Here is an 18,109-nt window from a genome sequence, read left to right as displayed (position 1 = left end):
AGTCTTTGGAAAGATGTCATAATTAACTCAATACAATTGATGGAATCTCTCTGTCTAAAAGCATCTCTGTATAAGGGCTTAAATTGTTTGTTCAAAAGACAAAGAATTTAAATTCCTTTGTTGGATGAAAAAATAGAAATTTGTAATAAGGCAGAACTCAAATTTTACAGGCCATTTTGTACCAGGCTGTACACGCTGAGTGCTCTCATATCACAGGCAGAAAAAAGGAAAAAATCCAGATGACTCAACCCAGGATAGGGAGCAGGATATGGCAAACTCTTCAGAAATCCATGTATTTGCTTGCAGAGAATCTTTACTCTGTGATTTCAGAGAAAGGCAACATATATCTCATCTAGTCTCTAATATAAATAGCTAAGATGACTGACATGCACAGAGTTATACAGCTTCATGACGCCGAAGAAAACAAAAGTGGTTCTCTTTCCTTTTTCACAGCACACCACACTTCAGATAGATGATGTTTCACCTTGGTCAGTAACAGAAAGAAGCCTTCACATCAGGGTCAGCCAAACTCACTGAGTTACTGGCAAAGCAACGTTAACAGGCACTTGGCTAGGCTGCTGTGCTGGTGACCCATTACTGAGAGGCTGTTGTGAAACAGCCGCTGGTTCCATTTTGCTGATGTGTGTTATGAAGCGCAACCGAAGTTTCAGAGCTGGTCTTAAATTACAAATTATTTTCTCAACCTGTTTAAAAAAAGAAAAGAAAAAGAAATGCAATCAGTAAAACAGGAGCATTTTTGCATGTCACTACACAAACATCAGATATAGATTGAAATGAGGAAATGTTATGAAACATCCAACAGATTTATTTCTAGTGATTGCTATAATAACAGTATTTAAAGCACCCTGAAGCTGTATCTTAAATTTCAGACTGCATAAGTGAATCTTGAAATCTAAAATACTTAGTCTACTGCATCTGAAGCTTTTAATCAGTAGAAGTGCACCAACTTCCTAATTTGTATACAAAGACTAGTCAACTGTTAAGCAATTTGTTGCACTGCTACCTATGAAAATAATTCATAAAAGCATTAAATTACTATATGGGAAGAAAGACAATTTAAGTATCAATATCTACTGTTTACTTACTTGCTCTTTCACACTATCACCTGTAAACATGTACTTCATATGATACAAGAAGTCACATATAGGGTCCATGTAGTTCAGGTGGGAGCTGTACCGATCTGCATTCAGGAGCATTTCATAAAAGGCCACTCCTATCTGTTTCCACAGACACAAAAAGCAGCTCAAATGAAAACTTTTTAAAGGTTTTAAAATGCTTTAGAGTAGAAACACAGTTAAATATTGTAATAAATAAATACATCCTGCTTTTGAATTATCTCTGATTCCTAACAGTTTACTTTCTTTCAAGGACAAATGGGCATGTCTAAGTCATCCCATTATCCTTAACTAAATGACTTCCTAGTTAAGCTCTTTTTTCTAGAAGGGTCTCTGCTATCTGACATTTTTCAGCTTATTTGACTACTGGCCTGCTCCATCTCTTTTCTCCTACCCTGCCCTTATCATGCTGACATGAATGTAAGAAACAGCTTATGTTCCTCCATCCTCACAATTCAGTTCTTGCATACTTCCTTCCCCTGTACAGGAGCTTTTAAAACTAGCACCAAGTCTGATGCATACTTTGCATGCAGTTTGAGAGGCAAAGAAACCATGTACTGCTTGCTATTTTTGGGCTTGTATTTCTTCTCTTCTTAAAATAAAAAAAAAAGTGCTAGCTGTTTTATCCAGTGAGGTTTCAGTTAAATGGGTAGGCTGAACAACAACTCAGCAATTCAGATCCTTGCAATCCCTGTTTAATGTGTTTGGAATTTAATTCTGAATATTTATCAAAGATCTCTGTCAGATTCTGCTCTGTAATATAATTACAAAACTAAAATAATATATACTGTATAAAGCAGAACAGGAGCTACACTTTACCTCTATCATGCATCGTGTCCTCTCCTGCTGGAATCGTTGTAGAAAAGGCCCAACAAGGTGGTAAACATAGAGTAACTGGAACTCTGTTTTCACTATGGGTATCAATGCTTCTGTCAGGAACCTGCAGTAGGTCAAGAGACTTATTACTACAACCACTTGGTTTTGGTTTGTTTTCTTTGTTGCACCTCAAATTCTAGCCAAACCAGCACATTAACTCACAGATTTAAGCCTATACTTTAGAAAAAGCAGTGTACCTCTGCAAATAGTAGCTATTTCAGGTATTATTTCTTCAGGGAAGTTCTAGAACATTTCCAAACATTACTACTGGACTAAAACTGGCAAAAGTCCTAAGCTCAGAATGCTGTACACAAGTCAAAAATCTGACCTCTGACATTTTAACACTAGTCTCAAATCAAGGGTCAGGATTGAGAGGAATATATCATACCTTCATTTTTGTTCAATATTTTAAGACTCAGTAAGTGAAATCTCTTAGTTCTCTCATTAACATGACCCTAGGGAAAGTCTAATCAACTTTTTAATGGAGCAGCATTTATTACTTGCTTTAATGATTAAGTGGACCACTACCACATCCTTCAGTCAGCAAAGCATCTCAACTTGTAGTAGATGATATGTTTAGTGTTACAGTTGGTACTTTAGGAATATACTACAGTCAATGGTTTAAAACAATTAAATTAATAAAAGTGCAAAAGCTAATCAATATTAAAAAAAAGGCTCTTTAAAGGTAGCCACACTCTATATGAAAGTCCTGAAGCTTACAGATAAAAAGTTATGTCAGTGGATGACTGAAAGAGGGAGCTGGAAAAAAACGTGTGATCCATCTGGCAAGTTCTGGAGCTCCCTGGTACACATTTACTTGGTCTAAGTGCTATAGGTAGAGCTTTGTTATTTACAATGAGTACAGAATTCAAAAAGACAAGTTATATCATTAAATATCATTACACCTACTTAGGAATGAGAGAAAGCTGTCCAATGCTAGAATGATGCCAGACAGCATGTGCCAAAGCCAAAGTGTAGCTACAACTCATCTCAGAGTAAGACTGGTGACATGCTGTGAAGTCAAACAGCTGGAATGGGTAACCAACCCACTCTGTCTCTGATGTCAAGCTGGGGCTGTTGATAACATTCACAATGCAATCATGGAGAACAATCCAGTATGGCTCCTGGAAAAAAAACAAACAAACCCAACAACACCAGAATGTCAGAACTGCGTCTAAAAAAAGAACACAAGCTGAGGAACCATCGTATTAGATGTTTTTACTATTACTGCATTTCTAAAATGCTCATATATCTATATGAGCACATATATATATACACACACACAAAAAGATGGCAAAGATGAAAATTTAAGAAGCATGATACAGAAAGCATCTCTGTTAGTGGGTGTGGCATCATCATGACATATTTCATGAATTATTGAATCAGCTGATATAGAGATATCCAAAGGAAGGCAGAAGAAAGCAGAGGCAGAAAAAGCCTTAATGGAAGGACACTGGGAATTTATTCTAGACTTCTGAGTACAGTCACAACAGACCAAAAACCCAAAATGGAAACAGGAAATAAAAAAAAGATACAGAAGTCAAAGAATATAGACGAAGATGCAAGGAGAGGGACCAGGAAGAATAAAAATAAGCATTATATAAATAATAAGGGTTGCACCATGTTGGCTTCATTCCAAAAAAAACCACCAAAAAAGGAAAAGAAGTCACAAGGAAAGAATAGCTGTGGCAGATACAAGCAACAGGTATGCAAGATCAGAATCATTCAGGCAGTCTTGGTCAGCTACCAAGAGTTACAATATTCAGAAGATCAATGTTTTTACTGATGCACAAACTCTAGTGCTGCACACATTCCCTCTGCAGGCTCAGGCACATCTCATTTACATGGTATAAGGGCTACAGGATGTGATCTTATTACATAACTCCAGTTGTCAATACCATATGCACATGGCATTTAACTATGTATTTAAATAGGAGTGATTTACTTCTTTTCATCCTAGCCTCAAGACATAATAGAAAAACAAAAAACCTGATAAGTTTTTCCATACTGAAGGAGAAGGTGTTTCTCCAAATGCATACAGTTTTCTGAGTAGCTTACTGTGGAATCTACAGATGATGGCTAGAAGTTTTTGCAATACACCCTAGAAAGATGATAAACCTTTCATGGAAGAAGACATTTTTTATTTTAAAATGCAACACACTGACTCACTGGTAAGGCTGTGATAATTAGTCCAATCGCATTCATCCAAGCTGTGATGTTCTCTCTTGGCACCAGAGGCTGACTGGGGACAAAGAAAAAGAAAACTAAAACTCCAAAATACACAATTGCTATTTGTGCTTCTGGTACACCTAAAGACAAGGTGTACTTATGCAAAGAACACTTCTCAAGTTGCGAGAAATATGAAAACACATACAGGTATTTAGAACAGCCAAAAGGTGGTGATGATTTTTGCAAAACCTTGTTCAGGCATGGTTTGCACTAGTAGCAGGTTTTCTTCAAAGGCTTTAAAGTTTCTTCCTTAAGCTTTAGTGCTTAAGGGTTGTTTTTTCCTTATGCTGACTCCTCCTCCCCATGTGCCCCAAGCAGAGCTAACAAGAACATATTACTAAGCTGAATGAGGCTAAAACTGAATCACTTTAGTTTGTCATTGCTCAAAGATGTCAACTGAGTGACTACAAGAATACAAGGTCCTTTATTTCACTGCATTTTTTTCTTCTACACTGGCTGAGCAAGAAGCAGAGCTATGAGTCAAATTTAATGTATCATAACAAAAGGTTAGCCTTGGCATACCACTGTTTCAGAGTACTTCTGATTTACATTAGCATCAGGAGGATTCAGGGTCCTGCCAGTACTCTCTGCCCCTTTCTTTGCATTCAAAGATGCTCTGATATTAACTGATGAAATGTTCCCCTCTCAGCATAGCTGAAAGAATAACAGACTTTTTCCAGTCTGCAACTGAGCCCACTAGATAAGATCTTGACCTGTGTGAGGTCTTCCCTCTGTCTTTTATGGGCATCATGCTGAGTTAACTGTAGCTGAAGCACACACAATCCACTACAGCAATCTAACACATGATTTTTCTGCTTGATTCCAATAGCCTTGTTTGTCCTCCAAAAATACTTTAAATATAAAACTTTACCTATGTACACTTAATTACATTTTTTGAGAAAACCAAGAAAATTAATATCACAGACTACCTTAGCAATCTTCAATTATGTATTATATATTGCAGAAAACAGCTTCAGAGAGCCACATACCTTTTCAGTACAACATTCAGTAGAGCATTGCCCACCTCCTTCCCTGGAACAGCCAGAGCCATGAGCTCAACACAGGTAACGTGCAGAGCATGGGCAGCTGGGTTGGGAAACTCATTGAACCTCCAGTCACAATTTGGAAATGGACCAGGTGATTTACCTGCCATAGGTGACAATGATTAAGGAAAAAACAGCTGCCCCAACACAAAACACTGATGAAAAATTGATGCATATACCACACATACTAAATTGTATCGAAAGGTAAGTTATTGAAAACAAATAAAATGACCACATTTCATAAAAACAAGACACACAGAACAAAAGTATTGATATAAGACACTGATACTCGGTCACTGAAGGACTGCCTGAATACATAGCTATAAATATACTACACACACAAGCCAAGCAAGCAAAGGATAACTTTCCCTGATTAAGAGGTGGAACAAAACAATACCAACCATCTCATTCACCATCTGGTTTCAAGATGAAAAAATGAAAATAACAGGAATTTTCTACCCTGCATAATCAGAAAACAGTAATTTGGCTCAGTATAAGATCTTGTAGAAGAGCTCTAGGGTGACAGTTTATGCAAAAGGAGCACCTGCTTAGTCTCTGAAAATATTCCACTTTCCAACCACGACTAACTGATTTGAGCCACATACAGAAAGTCTCCAAACACAGTTAATATTTGCACAAAAGCAGGAGTTTAGATAATTTTCACCTTCTTTGGAGAGACCCAATAAACTTCTTTCAGGTTACACACAAGAGAAAGGGAAGTTTAGGAAAAGGAGTGAAAGAACACAAAATCCCCATAATCACTTAACTCTTGTAAAGCCGCTCCAGAAAGAAGCCAAAGTCCAGGGAGATTCCAGTAGTGCTGTTCTCTAGAACACAGCTGCATGGATTTGCCAGCTAGTCCCACAGAAGTTTAAACCAGCTGAAGTCATAATTGCAAAAATTAATAAAAGGCAGCAATTAAGCAAATATAAGTTTGTGTTAAATACGTAAGTTCTCGGTTTTTCTTCTTAAAAATGAGATTCTCAGTGGCTGCTGACAGCACATTGATTTTCAACTAGACACAGCTAGTTATATACCATCTTAAATGTGGCACTGCTTCCAATATTTTATTTTTAATACTGAAAATGGCATTAGAAAACCGTAATCTCATTTCAGACTTTAAATACTCAGGCTGATTTTTTTGTGGCAATCAGAATTCAACTCAGAATGCATAAAGATCAGTAACTGTATTTCTAAGTGATGCTTTAAACAGTGAAGTATTTATAAAGCTGTACTGTACTTTGTTTTCATCACATCATTCAAGATATTTTTACTAGGTCAGCACAGTCCCTGTGCAGAATAATAAAAAAAAGTACATTGAAGTACTCTAACATGAATTTAGATTGATAAATGCAGCTAAACAATGACTCCAAGCTTTATCTCACATCTGAACAGACAGGAACCAAACTGCAAATTTTAAAGAAATGATGCTGTAAGACACTGTCACAGTAATGCAAACTTTGAGAAGGATATTGTCTACTAGTCTTCCAATAAGCTTGCAATAGTAAGTGTCATCAGGAACCCATGGATTTTCTTCTCTGGGATTCATAGCACATTTGAGGTAAGTATCACTCAGGCACCAGCCTAGTGGGCGATTATCTTTGAGAGAGCCAATTATGGCATGAACAAGTTTTCTCTTGAGGTTTGTGCGCTCTCTGAGATGCCCCTCATAATAGTGAAGAGTGTTGTACAGGTATGTCACTGGTCGGTCTGCCAAGAAAAAAGGAAATCAACAAAACTCAAAAATAACTTCTATTATGTTTATGGTGGCAAACATAAAATTAAAGTCAAGAGCTCTACAAGACTAAATTGCATGAATTTAAAAACAGCACAAAAGCAACTGATTCACAGCTTTTATTTCACTCTATAAAACCGATTTTCCTCTGTCTTGTACATCCATTTCAATGTGTGTGCAAAACAAAAGAAGGGGAACAAAGAAGGAATTATTAACAGTATTATTAACAGTTCACATCTCAATGATAATATATTTGTAAACTAACTGACTCTTCATATAAAGGTATTAAACAGGAAGAATCCAGGTATGAAGTCACAGTAAAGAAGAATATTGTAAATTGTCTGAGCATCATGTAGCAATGGCATCTATAAAAAAGCCTTACAGTAAAAGTGCAGTTATAAAAGTATTTTAGAAAAATCAGGTTAAGGCATTTGAATCTTAAATAAAATGAAAGGGAAAGGTGTGAAGGAAGAATGAAATAGCAAGAGGTACCCGAGTAAAAGCAAGTTCACTGTTATTAAGCTGAGATTCATAAACAGGCACTTCTCTGTGCAAATGTACACAGGCTGTACAGAACACGAAAGGAACAAACCACTGCTGTGCTAGTACATGAAAATTATGAACAAAGGAGATGAAGGAGAATAGAATCATTACAGAGCAATGAAAGTCTGTATTCACAGATAACTTACCATGGAATTTGTATAAACCTCCCAGATGATCCAATAAAGTTTCTAGTGATTTGGACACCGGAAGCAATTCCAGAAATCTATGAATTACAATGTCAAACACTGGCAGAAAGCGCAGGCATACATTCCCAAAATAAATTGGTAGGTACTGGGGCTGGATCTGAACAGGGGGATTGACCTGCTCTGCCAAGCCTTCGAAATACAGCTTTTCAGGATATTTCTGGAGGGAAAGAAATCCAACAAAAATCAAAATGTCTTTCCTTAGAAGCAATGGATTAAACACTCAACATCTGCACTGCTTTAAAAAGACACTTCATAACCCTCATTATCAGATTTGAATTCAGAGAGATCATTTCATTGTAAAGCTTAGTAAAGAAAATTCAACTCAGTTAAATTTGTTATTAGACTAATAGATAACTTCTTAAAAAAACCAAACCATACTCAAAATGGGCATAAGAGAACATGAACATTAAGCATCTCAAGGCAAAGCTGAAAGCAGCCAGTGCTTATGTGTCCTTTGTCAAGTACTTTTAGAGAAAACCATAGGGAAATCAGCACTACTGAAAGTTTCTGCACATATACTGAATTAGAACACTAGAAATAATAAGCATGTAGTAACTCCCTGGGAAAGAACTGGAGTGTACTCAACAGATGAGTATTGCTGATGGTTGAGCTTATAGTGTTTTAACCTGTAACTGAAATGTCTATATGCCAGGTTGGGTCTAGTAACTGTGCAAGCATTTCAGAGCACTTCCCAGACTAATTAGCTTCCCTGCTCCAAGGCAGAGGCTAATACAGACCAAACAGCTTCTGCACCAGAACTAGATGGCATGTGTTAAGCTATATGAGAGTTTGCTCGTATCTGTTTCATCAAAGCGCTATTTTTTTTTTTGACAGAACAGTCCATTGGTACATCCTTTTCCAGCCAGCAGAAGCCAATATGTTTACAGCAGCATTAAAAATGGAGCAATTCTCTTCCCTAACTTATCAGGCTATCATGTTCCTCCCACACAGGAGAAGGAAGAAGCTTTAATAATTAGGAGAAAACATAGGTTTAACTATTGGTATGGTCTTAAACCATTAGAAATAAATACCTCCTCCCTGATGCACAAAAATCTGTTCTAAATGAATTCCAGTAGGACGAAGATTTTAAAATTATTTGATTTAGATGAGGAAGAATAAACCTCCAACCAACTCTTAAACTGCTTCTATCTTTAAAATGATAATGCAGTAAAATTCAAAGTTATTACACATAGTGACCTATTATTTTCATACTTGCCCAGATTATGACTTATTATGTAACTCCAAAAATTGATAAAGCTGTCCCATAAATGATGGGTGATCTCAACTACACAGAAAGTATTAGAATCAAAGAATTTTATAGCTTTGATACCTTGTGGTAACTCATATGCTTAGTATGCCAGTCATTCTGCAGCCAGTGTTCTGGAGAATTCTCCTTCACAAAATCACTCACTCTGTTTCTGAAATCATTAGGCTTCAGTAAGAGTAACTGAATTATGAAGTAACAAACTTGAGCTTCATTTCCTTCATGACTACGCATAGCCTGAAAAGAAAAGGATCATGTAACTTGAAATTACAGTTGACACTGCTGTCTGTTTTATAGCTCCTAAATATTGCAGTTAAATTTGTGAGCCACGTTAGGTGCATGTGCACACAAATTCATACTGAACACATGGCCTTTCATTTCAAGTGAAGACACCAAAAAGGCAGGTTCAACCCCCATCCCAGTCTTTACTCCATAGGTAAAGTCCTAGAAACTCCCTGGTGACAGCATGTTCTCCAAGAATTCTAGCTCTTTTATCTGTCAGTTCTCTTATTGAAAATAACCGATTAAACACTGTGAAGTTAAGATTGCTTCAAACTTCTGGCCACTCTGACATGTTTGGACTTCAGTTTGAAAACCAAAATAGAATTCAAACAATCAAGTTTACATTAAGATGAGATTTTAAACTATATATAAAGGATAATGACTGAATGAAAATGGAGTTCTCTCCAAGTGAGTACTTCTTGATTTTGTGGAACAACATTAACAGAGAGAGAATGCCACTTCTCTCTTTCTTTTATGACGAAACAGGCTGAATTCTAAGCAAAGAAAGCAAACTCTAATAGGTATGAGATTTTTCCATTTGCTTTGTAATCATGGCATGACATATCCCTTCTGCCTTTTCAGGGTGCATAAATCACAGAAGCATAGAACCATTTAGGTTGGAAAAGACTTTTAACGTCGAGTCCAAACATTAACCTAACACTGCCAAGTCCAGCACTAACCCATGTCCCCAAGTGCCATATCTAGACATCTCTTAAATATCTCCAGGGATGGTGACTCAATCATGTCCCTGGACAGCTTGTCCCAATGCCTGACAACACCTTCAGTGGAGAAAATGTTCCTAACGTCCAATCTAAACCTCTCCTGGCACAGCTTGATGCTGTTTCTTCTTGTCCTATTGCTTGTCACTTGGGAGAAGAGTCCAAGCCCCACCTTGATATAACCTCCACAGGTAGTTCTAAAGAGTGTTAAGATCTCCCCTGAGCCTCCTTTTCTCCAGGCTACACACCCCCAATTCCCCCAGCTGCGCTCCTCATATGATCTGGGCTCCAGATCCTTCACTGCCCTTCTCTGAATATGCTCCAACACCTCAGAGTCTTATGTAGTTTACAGGAGTAAACTATTATTTACTTGATTATTGGTTTAGCAAATAGTCACTATTTAAGACCAAGGCATGTTAAAAAGATTGTTTCTAGAAAAGTGACTTAAAAAGCACACTTTGCATGAAGAACTGTGCTTTTATCTTTTGAAGCAATACTTACCAAACACAGTATCAACCTATCCAGTGTCACAATATTGTATTTCCACACCATGTCATTGAGAATCTCAATACATTTATTGAGCTGCTGGCCTCCTGCAGAGGTAGAGAATTCATACACCAAGAAATCTGCAAATGTCCTGACATGTGCCACCAGAGCTCTGGCCCCAATTCTTTCTAACACTCTGGCAGGGGAGGAAAAAAAAAGGAAAAAAAAGGAAAAAAAAAAAAGAAAAAAAAACACAGCAAGAAATTGTTAAAACCCCTAATACATTTTAACTGGTCTATCTGATACAAGTTAGTGAAAAACACAGCAAGAAATTGTTAAAACCCGCAATACATTTTAGCTGGTCTATCTGATACAAGTTAGTGGGTTTTAATACAATCATCTTTTAAAAAAAAAAAAAAAAAAAGACAAAACTCCCTCCCTTTATTAAAGTGAACTGAAGAAAACTCCAAAGCAAAGCAAAAAACCCACCAACCTTACAGCAAGAGAACTCCTAAGTCTGAGTACTAATCAGGAGAAATGCTTCAAGTTCATCAGTTTTACCTGCAGTATTCTGACCGTTATCCACACTTTACTTATCAATTTTAGTTATACACCACTTAGGACAATCTTCTGCAAGTCACCTTTATTTTGATATGGAATGCATATATAGCCATAGCAATAAATACTACCTCCTCAATGCACAGAAGAGTAACACATGCTATCATAAATAGTGTTTCAACAGACCTGACAAGGACTGAAAAGAAATAAATCAGTTTTTCACAGCCAGAGCTGATGCTGCTACTACTGCGAACAAGTAAAAAGAATCATAAGATTACTACTTCTGTAATGAATTTTCATCTTAATCCTACATATGGTTTTTAAAAGAATATTTGGCCTTTATTAATGTATAAAGGCTAAGTAAACCACTGCTTTATACTTTCTGTTACTATTTCAGATTGCCTGAAACACTGCCATTACAAATAAACTGCTTAATTCAAACACCTCACATCCTTGCTTCTCACCAGGAAAAATATGCATTGCAGACCACTGCATGGTGTAACTCATCTTAAACACTGCACATTTATTATGATACGCTGCCTAGTACCTAGCCCACTCTCTTTTTCCATGCTCTGCATGCTGGGAAGTAATTAAAAAATGAAGCTATGTCCTCAGAATGAGGATGCTGCTGTAATAGCTTTGAAATAGCACATCTTTTAAGCTCACCTGTAGCCAATTTGATTAATGTGATCAGTGTCTAACAACATCTTCCATAGGAGACAAAGGAAAAGAGGGGATGAACCTTGTGCAGAAAAGTGTGTGATTATTTCATTCTCACTGGTCATAGACTTCCACTTTCGGTATTCTTCTTCCACATTCTTCTTCAGGTTAAAACGGCTTTCCTGGGGTACATTATTCTGCTTGAAGAACACCTGAAAAAAGTAGGCTTTGCTGTGACTGAGAGCCTAGAGCAAAACATTTAAACAGGGAAACTTTTGCCTAACTTAGGACCTTAGGAGTTTCTACTTCCCTGTACAAAACAGCCTACTAGATAGGGTTGTTACTTCACCAAGACATCACAGTAACTGTTTTGTCACTAACAAAGCTACATGACAAATTGCCACAAGATAAAAAAAGGCTTCTCCAACTCCTTATTTTATTTTTTGATTTTTAAAACATCTGATTTACCTAGCACCACAAGTAACAACTGACCAACTTGGCCTTAGAATACTCCAGGAAAGCTAACATATTTGTGAAGATATAGCAATGTTACAATCATACTGCATACTTTAGGGGCTTGAGATTAACACAGTCTAGACAGGGGAAGAATCTCACCAACTCACAAGAGGCAAAGGATCTTGTTAAGAAAGTAAGTTCACTGTATTTCCAATTATAAAGCCATCTGTTTTAAAGTATTACCTGCAGAGGTGCTGGAAAGCAACTTAGTGTATGTGATGCCCAGTTATGTGGAGTAAAACTCATGATAGTCTGCAATATGTCCTTGCACCAAGTCCCCTGAATCGAATCAGAGCCTGTAAAAAAGTCTAGAAAATGGATTGATGATATTAGAATTTCACACAAAAACCATTTCTTACTGGTATTCCTTTTGACATCAGACGCATTAAGGCTTTGCTAGTTCAACACAGTTTCCTTTTAGTCCAACTTTTTTCACATCCTTTTTCTTTGACTCTTATTTACTCTACAGAACAAGCTGGATATTACCTTTTTTATGCTATTAACTATAAGAAATTTATTTTTAGAAGCAATCATGATTTTAACATTTTATATTTCATTTCCTGTAATGGCAGTAAGACAAGCTTCTGCTGATTATCTGATTACACTTTTTAAAAAAAATCCTGAGGAAGATAATGACAAAATTGCCAGCTGCCATTTTATACTGGTTTAAAAGGCTTCTCAGAAGTGCCTGTCCCAATTAAGCTGTAGAAACAAATGAGAAGTCTCACTCCCCCAACCCTTGTGTTGATTACATTAAAGGTTGAGCAATGGTTAAAAAAATTTCAAAACCCCCAACACAAAAATCCTTTCCCTTTCAAATCACCTCCACCAGTCTTTGCGGATCAGTTGTTCTGACTCTCCCAGGAGTCTCCAGACTAGAACCATAAAAAAAGAAGGAGACAGAAAATAATCTCCTCAAAGCTAGCAAAACTTGACCTATGTTAGGGCACACTGTTTAAACATTAAAAACCACAATAAACCCTTCTTTCTTCCCCAAGAAAGGAAATCCAAATCACATACTACTTTTTCTTAAATATAAGCTGTAGAAGGGATGGCTTCCAAATGAGCAGCACAGTTGCTGGGAACATTCTGTGGGGTTTTTTTGATGGCATGTATCAGTAATCAATCTTATACAGATTGTACTTACATTTAAAACACATTTAAAACAATGAAACTAAGACAGTAAAAAAACCCCAAATGCTAGTCACATTATACCTCTGTATAAACTTCTAAACAATGTCTGATTCCACTACTGCATTAACAATAGCTTTTTGCTTAAAAACAAGTAGTTGTAAACTAAAATTAAAACCAGAAGTGCATGGGATACATTTTAGGACTAGGTCATTTCCATGATATTCTATTAAACAGTATTTTAGGGAAATGGCTTGACCACAGCTTGCACTTGGATGTACTGCTATTACCTGTCACATGTGTTGCCCTTGCTAGAGTTAAGATCAAAGCCCTGTTGAGTTCTTCTGATTCTGCTGAAAGAACTGTTTTGGGATCACTGAGGAATCGTGTGAACTGTGGTTGGACTTCTGAGCTGCCCAAAGCTGTGATTAGCCTTAGTGCTGTACTCTCAACACTGAAAGAAGGAAACAGTCAGGTTAGCAAATAATGCTTGCACTGCTGCTTCCAAGGTTCCAAAAATACCTATTTTACCTCCATTTTCTGCTTCAAATAATACAAAACCAATTGTTTTGAAAGTGATGTTCTTAACCTTCTGGAAAAGTTTGCTTTTTCTACTGTTCAATAAATTTGTTATCAACTATTTCAGTGCTGTATTTTCAAATAAAGCACTCAAAAGTAGATTTAGTGAAAATTCCAAGTGCAGAGACCCTGAGAAAGAGCCTCAAGTGTCTCCAGTTCAGAGCCTACTCCCCCACATTGTTAGTTTTCGCACATCTTCATATAAAGAAGGATACACAGATAAATAAATATATGCAAAACCAGAACAAACAGGCATGAATAATGCATAGGAAGCTTCAAAGCTAACTACCACCTTGAAGAAGACAGCACTAAATTGCCCTTTAATTAAAGAAATGAGGAAGTTGAGGAAGTACTACTTTTGATTAAAAGTACTTTAATTTCCAGTGCTTTAGTTGGAAGCACTTTTCACACCAGGGAGTTTGACACCATTGGAAAGACTTTTACAACATTGTGCCTGTGAAATACCAAAGCTCTAGGTTACTTACTCCATTCTAGTTGCATGCAATGCTTATCAAAAGTGACTAGCATCCATATTTCACAGACTAAGATGACAAAGCAAGATTTAGGTGAATAATGAAAGCAAGACCTTGAAATTAAGGAAAACATATATTGAATTGATTTCTTTATTCTTGATAAAGCAACTGAGAAATTTGAATTTTGACTAAGAAACTGAGAAGGCTGGTCCAGTGGAAGGTGTCTGTGCTCACAGCAGAGGGGTTGGAACTAGATGATCTTTATGGTCTCGTCCAACCCAAACCATTCTGTGATTCTATCAATTTACTATGTAATTAGACTTCCTCGATATGAACTGATACTAATGAATTTGCTCTGTCTCACATAGTCCTACAACACTTATTCTACTCTAAGAGTGAATGGACACTATTTTCCTCAGCTTTTCTACAACAAACCCCAGATTCTATATAGAAACTGAAACTTCTACTCTTCAACTTTGTTAGCAGTAAGTTAAACTCAAAGGTACTCCCTAAAATTATCTGCATAACAAGTATAAAGCTTCTCTAAAACTTTTCCATCTTTCTTGTATTCAAACCAGGCACTGTTTCATGCATGGTTGACGCTGACACACACCATATGATGGAAGTGACACTTCTCTCCACTCAGGTTCATGTACAGTCACCATAACTTTCCACAGACTCCTTTACAGCTGCAGGGTGAATAAGATTATTTCTCTGATCTGACTGAAAATTAACTTCACTAAGGAACTAAGTGGAACCAACTTAACTCTTGTACTGGAATTAAACATCCTCTACAGAAGGAATCAAGCACAGTCCTACTAGCAGACAAGCCAATCACTGTGATTACCAGTAGCAGACATTGCCCTTCACCTACAGTGCAAGAAGTTCAACAGTTTTCCAACCCTACTTGACATGGCAGCTCTGATGTGCATTCCAGTGTGTTGACTAATGACACTACTGCCATGCCTGTGCAAGAGGCTGCCTCACGCAGCTCTGCAGAGTACTACTGCTAACATCTTAACTATTTCTGAAACATGCCTTGCTGAGATGCCAAAAACCAATTTAGCCACATAACTAAGACTGGGAAACACTCAGGTCACATTTAAACGTAGGTCTCATGCAGCTTTCAACATATGATAAAGAAGGAATCTGAGACTATGGTTAAATATGGCAAATGTCACTTACCACAGATGAAGCTGGTTCTGATTAGTCTGTGGCACAGCAGCCAAGGAATGAAGATGGCTGAGGAGCTGGACTCTGTAATGAGGCTGGATGTGATGCATCCGATAGCTAAACATTTCTAGCAGAGTGTGCAGAATTCCCCATGCATGAGATTTGAACACTGTTGGCAGGAGCTGACCTGAAAAAGTTTGTAAAGTAAGTTTTTCAACTGATTACACTTCAAAATATGACTACAGAGTAAACTGGTTTTAATAGGCTGCAAGTCAGATATTTGATTTGAAATATAAATTACCTCCAAAGAGCATGTGTGCAAGTGCTGTCTGAAGAAGCTGTACAGAGCTTAATAATCTTTTGCATGAACACATACAGCAGACATGCAAATTATTTTAATGAGAGCAATTGAGTATCCTGTATGTGTAATTAAGTAACACTGCTTGTGATTTTTCATTAAGTATGTTTTTGCACAATGCAGCATAACTAACGAGGTTCCGACCACACAAGTGATGGCACAAAGGGACAGCAGCACAATCATCTGAAATTTACTGCAGCACTAGGACAACCTTTACAATTATATTAAAATAATTTATACATGCTGCATAATTAGATTTTCATTTTTACTGTGGTCTCTAATTGCCATTAAAAGAAACTACTACTTAAGACAAGGAATAGGGGGGAAAAGAAAAGATTTTCTTTCTTACTGATAAAGCCTTTGATGCCCAAGGATTCTATTTCCATATAAACCAGCAGGCGACTATAGGTTTCCACAAGAGCAGGAGCCAAGGCCACACTAGACTTTGCATGAGCCAACTTAATTACCCTTGTAGCTATGCTATGAATCAGACTGAGAAAAGAGAGAGTGTTTTTCAATCAAAAACATGGACTTGAAAGCTAAGAAATTTATTAAGTAAATTAACAGATCTATGCATGACATATCCAGATCCAGGAAAGCTTTCTGATGATAATTAGTTACACACAGATTTACAAGTTCTTTAAAAAAGAAAAAAAAAAAGCTAGCTGCATACTGTACCTCATTTTGGCATGAACTGTGAGCGAGTCCAAGAGATTCATTGGCAATGGGGTAATAGACCCTGATGCCATGCAATTAGTTCCTGGAAGAGGTGTCCTCATGTTGCCATTTCCATAAATAGTCTCTACTAGAACACCCATTGGCAAAGTGAAACACTCTGAATTGGTTGAATAAGCATTGCACAACAAGGCAATTTTGTAGTCATTCATCTGTAAGCTTTTATTCCTTAAACTCTGTTGCAAGAACCTGTGTGCCAAAGAGATTAAACACTAAGTCCAAACAAAGAAGTGTAAGAATACACATGCATTCCAGGAGTATACCACAATAACCCCAGACAAAAATTCCATTGTAAAATAGTAGGAAAGAAACAGTTATTAATTGCATCATATCAAAACAACTATATCTTATGCCACAGTTTCATTGTGTTAAATTTTTTCTCTATTAGAGAAACATCTCAGAAGAATACACTTTAAAAATCACCTTTTCAGATCAATGTACTGCTTAGCCACACTTTCCAATCCACAGAATAACAAAAAAAAAAATTGTCAATTTACTTTCAGATTCTCCATCAGTAATAAAGAGTTATTATTCTGAGATGAAATACATTATTTTCATTGGCTGGATGACAGCATTTCACTTTTTATGGAATATTTTTAGTTTGAGCTCTTTCTTTTTGAATGACTTGAGCTCATTCCTTTGGCAACCTTTATCTGGCATCCCATCACACAATACATTATGAATAAAGACTTGGAACTTCCTATTTCATTAAGTCTACCCACAAATCAAAACATAACAAACCCCTCAGACTCACTCGTGGTGAAGTTTAAGAGAATGAGGAATGGGAATCTGTAACTTGGAGTTGTCACTATGAGCCTTCCGATTCAGATGAATCCAAATGCAGGTCATTGCAAAAGCATGAGTGGACTGGGGTTTGTTAATATCAGGTACAGGAATATACTAAAGAAAAAACACATGAAAGTGACATACCACATAGATTAATAACTTAGATAGCCAGCATTCACAAGGTCATATTTTTATTTTTTCTGACCTGCAACATTTTTAAAGAATAGATTTTACCCTCAGCAGTGTATGCAATTTTAAATCAAGAGCTCTGGAAGAGACCTGGACCTCAGTAATTACTCTGAAAAATACCCAAATCAAACTAATTATCTAAGGCCTTGGCAAAACGTAATGCAAACTTGGAGTATATAAATTCAAGACACATAGTTAGAAAGAATATGCATTTCCTTTCAGCCTCACACTGCTGCATTATTCAGAAATCAGCCATGGTATATGCTTCCCTAGCAGGTACTCAGTGGTTCACCAGTACTTTCTGAAAAACCTAAGTTGTTTAAACATCACTGTTAAACCTTAAAAGATTAACATACTTCTTACAAAAAGGTACAGATACACCCCAAAAATTAAAAAGTTTTGGCTACAGACTCAGGTATGTCTACTATATTA

General features: G+C 36.8%; 1 protein-coding gene across 1 annotated transcript in view; it reads right to left on the bottom strand.

Moving 5' to 3' along the window:
- Positions 1–427: 427 nt before the first annotated feature.
- Positions 428–18,109, bottom strand: part of MED23 (mediator complex subunit 23) — a 33,575-nt gene continuing 15,893 nt past the window's right edge. Inside the window, exons 12-28 of the mRNA XM_009076975.1 lie at positions 17,457–17,602; positions 16,646–16,891; positions 16,317–16,459; positions 15,622–15,796; positions 13,675–13,838; positions 12,437–12,561; positions 11,744–11,949; positions 10,535–10,715; positions 9,099–9,269; positions 7,709–7,925; positions 6,758–6,994; positions 5,231–5,396; positions 4,182–4,254; positions 2,922–3,136; positions 1,956–2,076; positions 1,107–1,238; positions 428–704 (exon numbers count right to left, since the gene is read on the bottom strand). Of these exons, the coding sequence (XP_009075223.1) occupies positions 531–704; positions 1,107–1,238; positions 1,956–2,076; positions 2,922–3,136; positions 4,182–4,254; positions 5,231–5,396; positions 6,758–6,994; positions 7,709–7,925; positions 9,099–9,269; positions 10,535–10,715; positions 11,744–11,949; positions 12,437–12,561; positions 13,675–13,838; positions 15,622–15,796; positions 16,317–16,459; positions 16,646–16,891; positions 17,457–17,602 (2,892 nt within the window). The 3' untranslated portion in view covers positions 428–530. The remainder of the gene's footprint in view (positions 705–1,106; positions 1,239–1,955; positions 2,077–2,921; positions 3,137–4,181; positions 4,255–5,230; positions 5,397–6,757; positions 6,995–7,708; positions 7,926–9,098; positions 9,270–10,534; positions 10,716–11,743; positions 11,950–12,436; positions 12,562–13,674; positions 13,839–15,621; positions 15,797–16,316; positions 16,460–16,645; positions 16,892–17,456; positions 17,603–18,109) is intronic.

This window comes from Acanthisitta chloris, unplaced genomic scaffold, assembly GCF_000695815.1.
Source record: "Acanthisitta chloris isolate BGI_N310 unplaced genomic scaffold, ASM69581v1 scaffold6236, whole genome shotgun sequence".
NCBI lineage: Eukaryota > Metazoa > Chordata > Aves > Passeriformes > Acanthisittidae > Acanthisitta > Acanthisitta chloris.
Note: the sequence above shows the minus strand (reverse complement) of the source record. Positions and strands in the feature narration are given on the sequence as shown.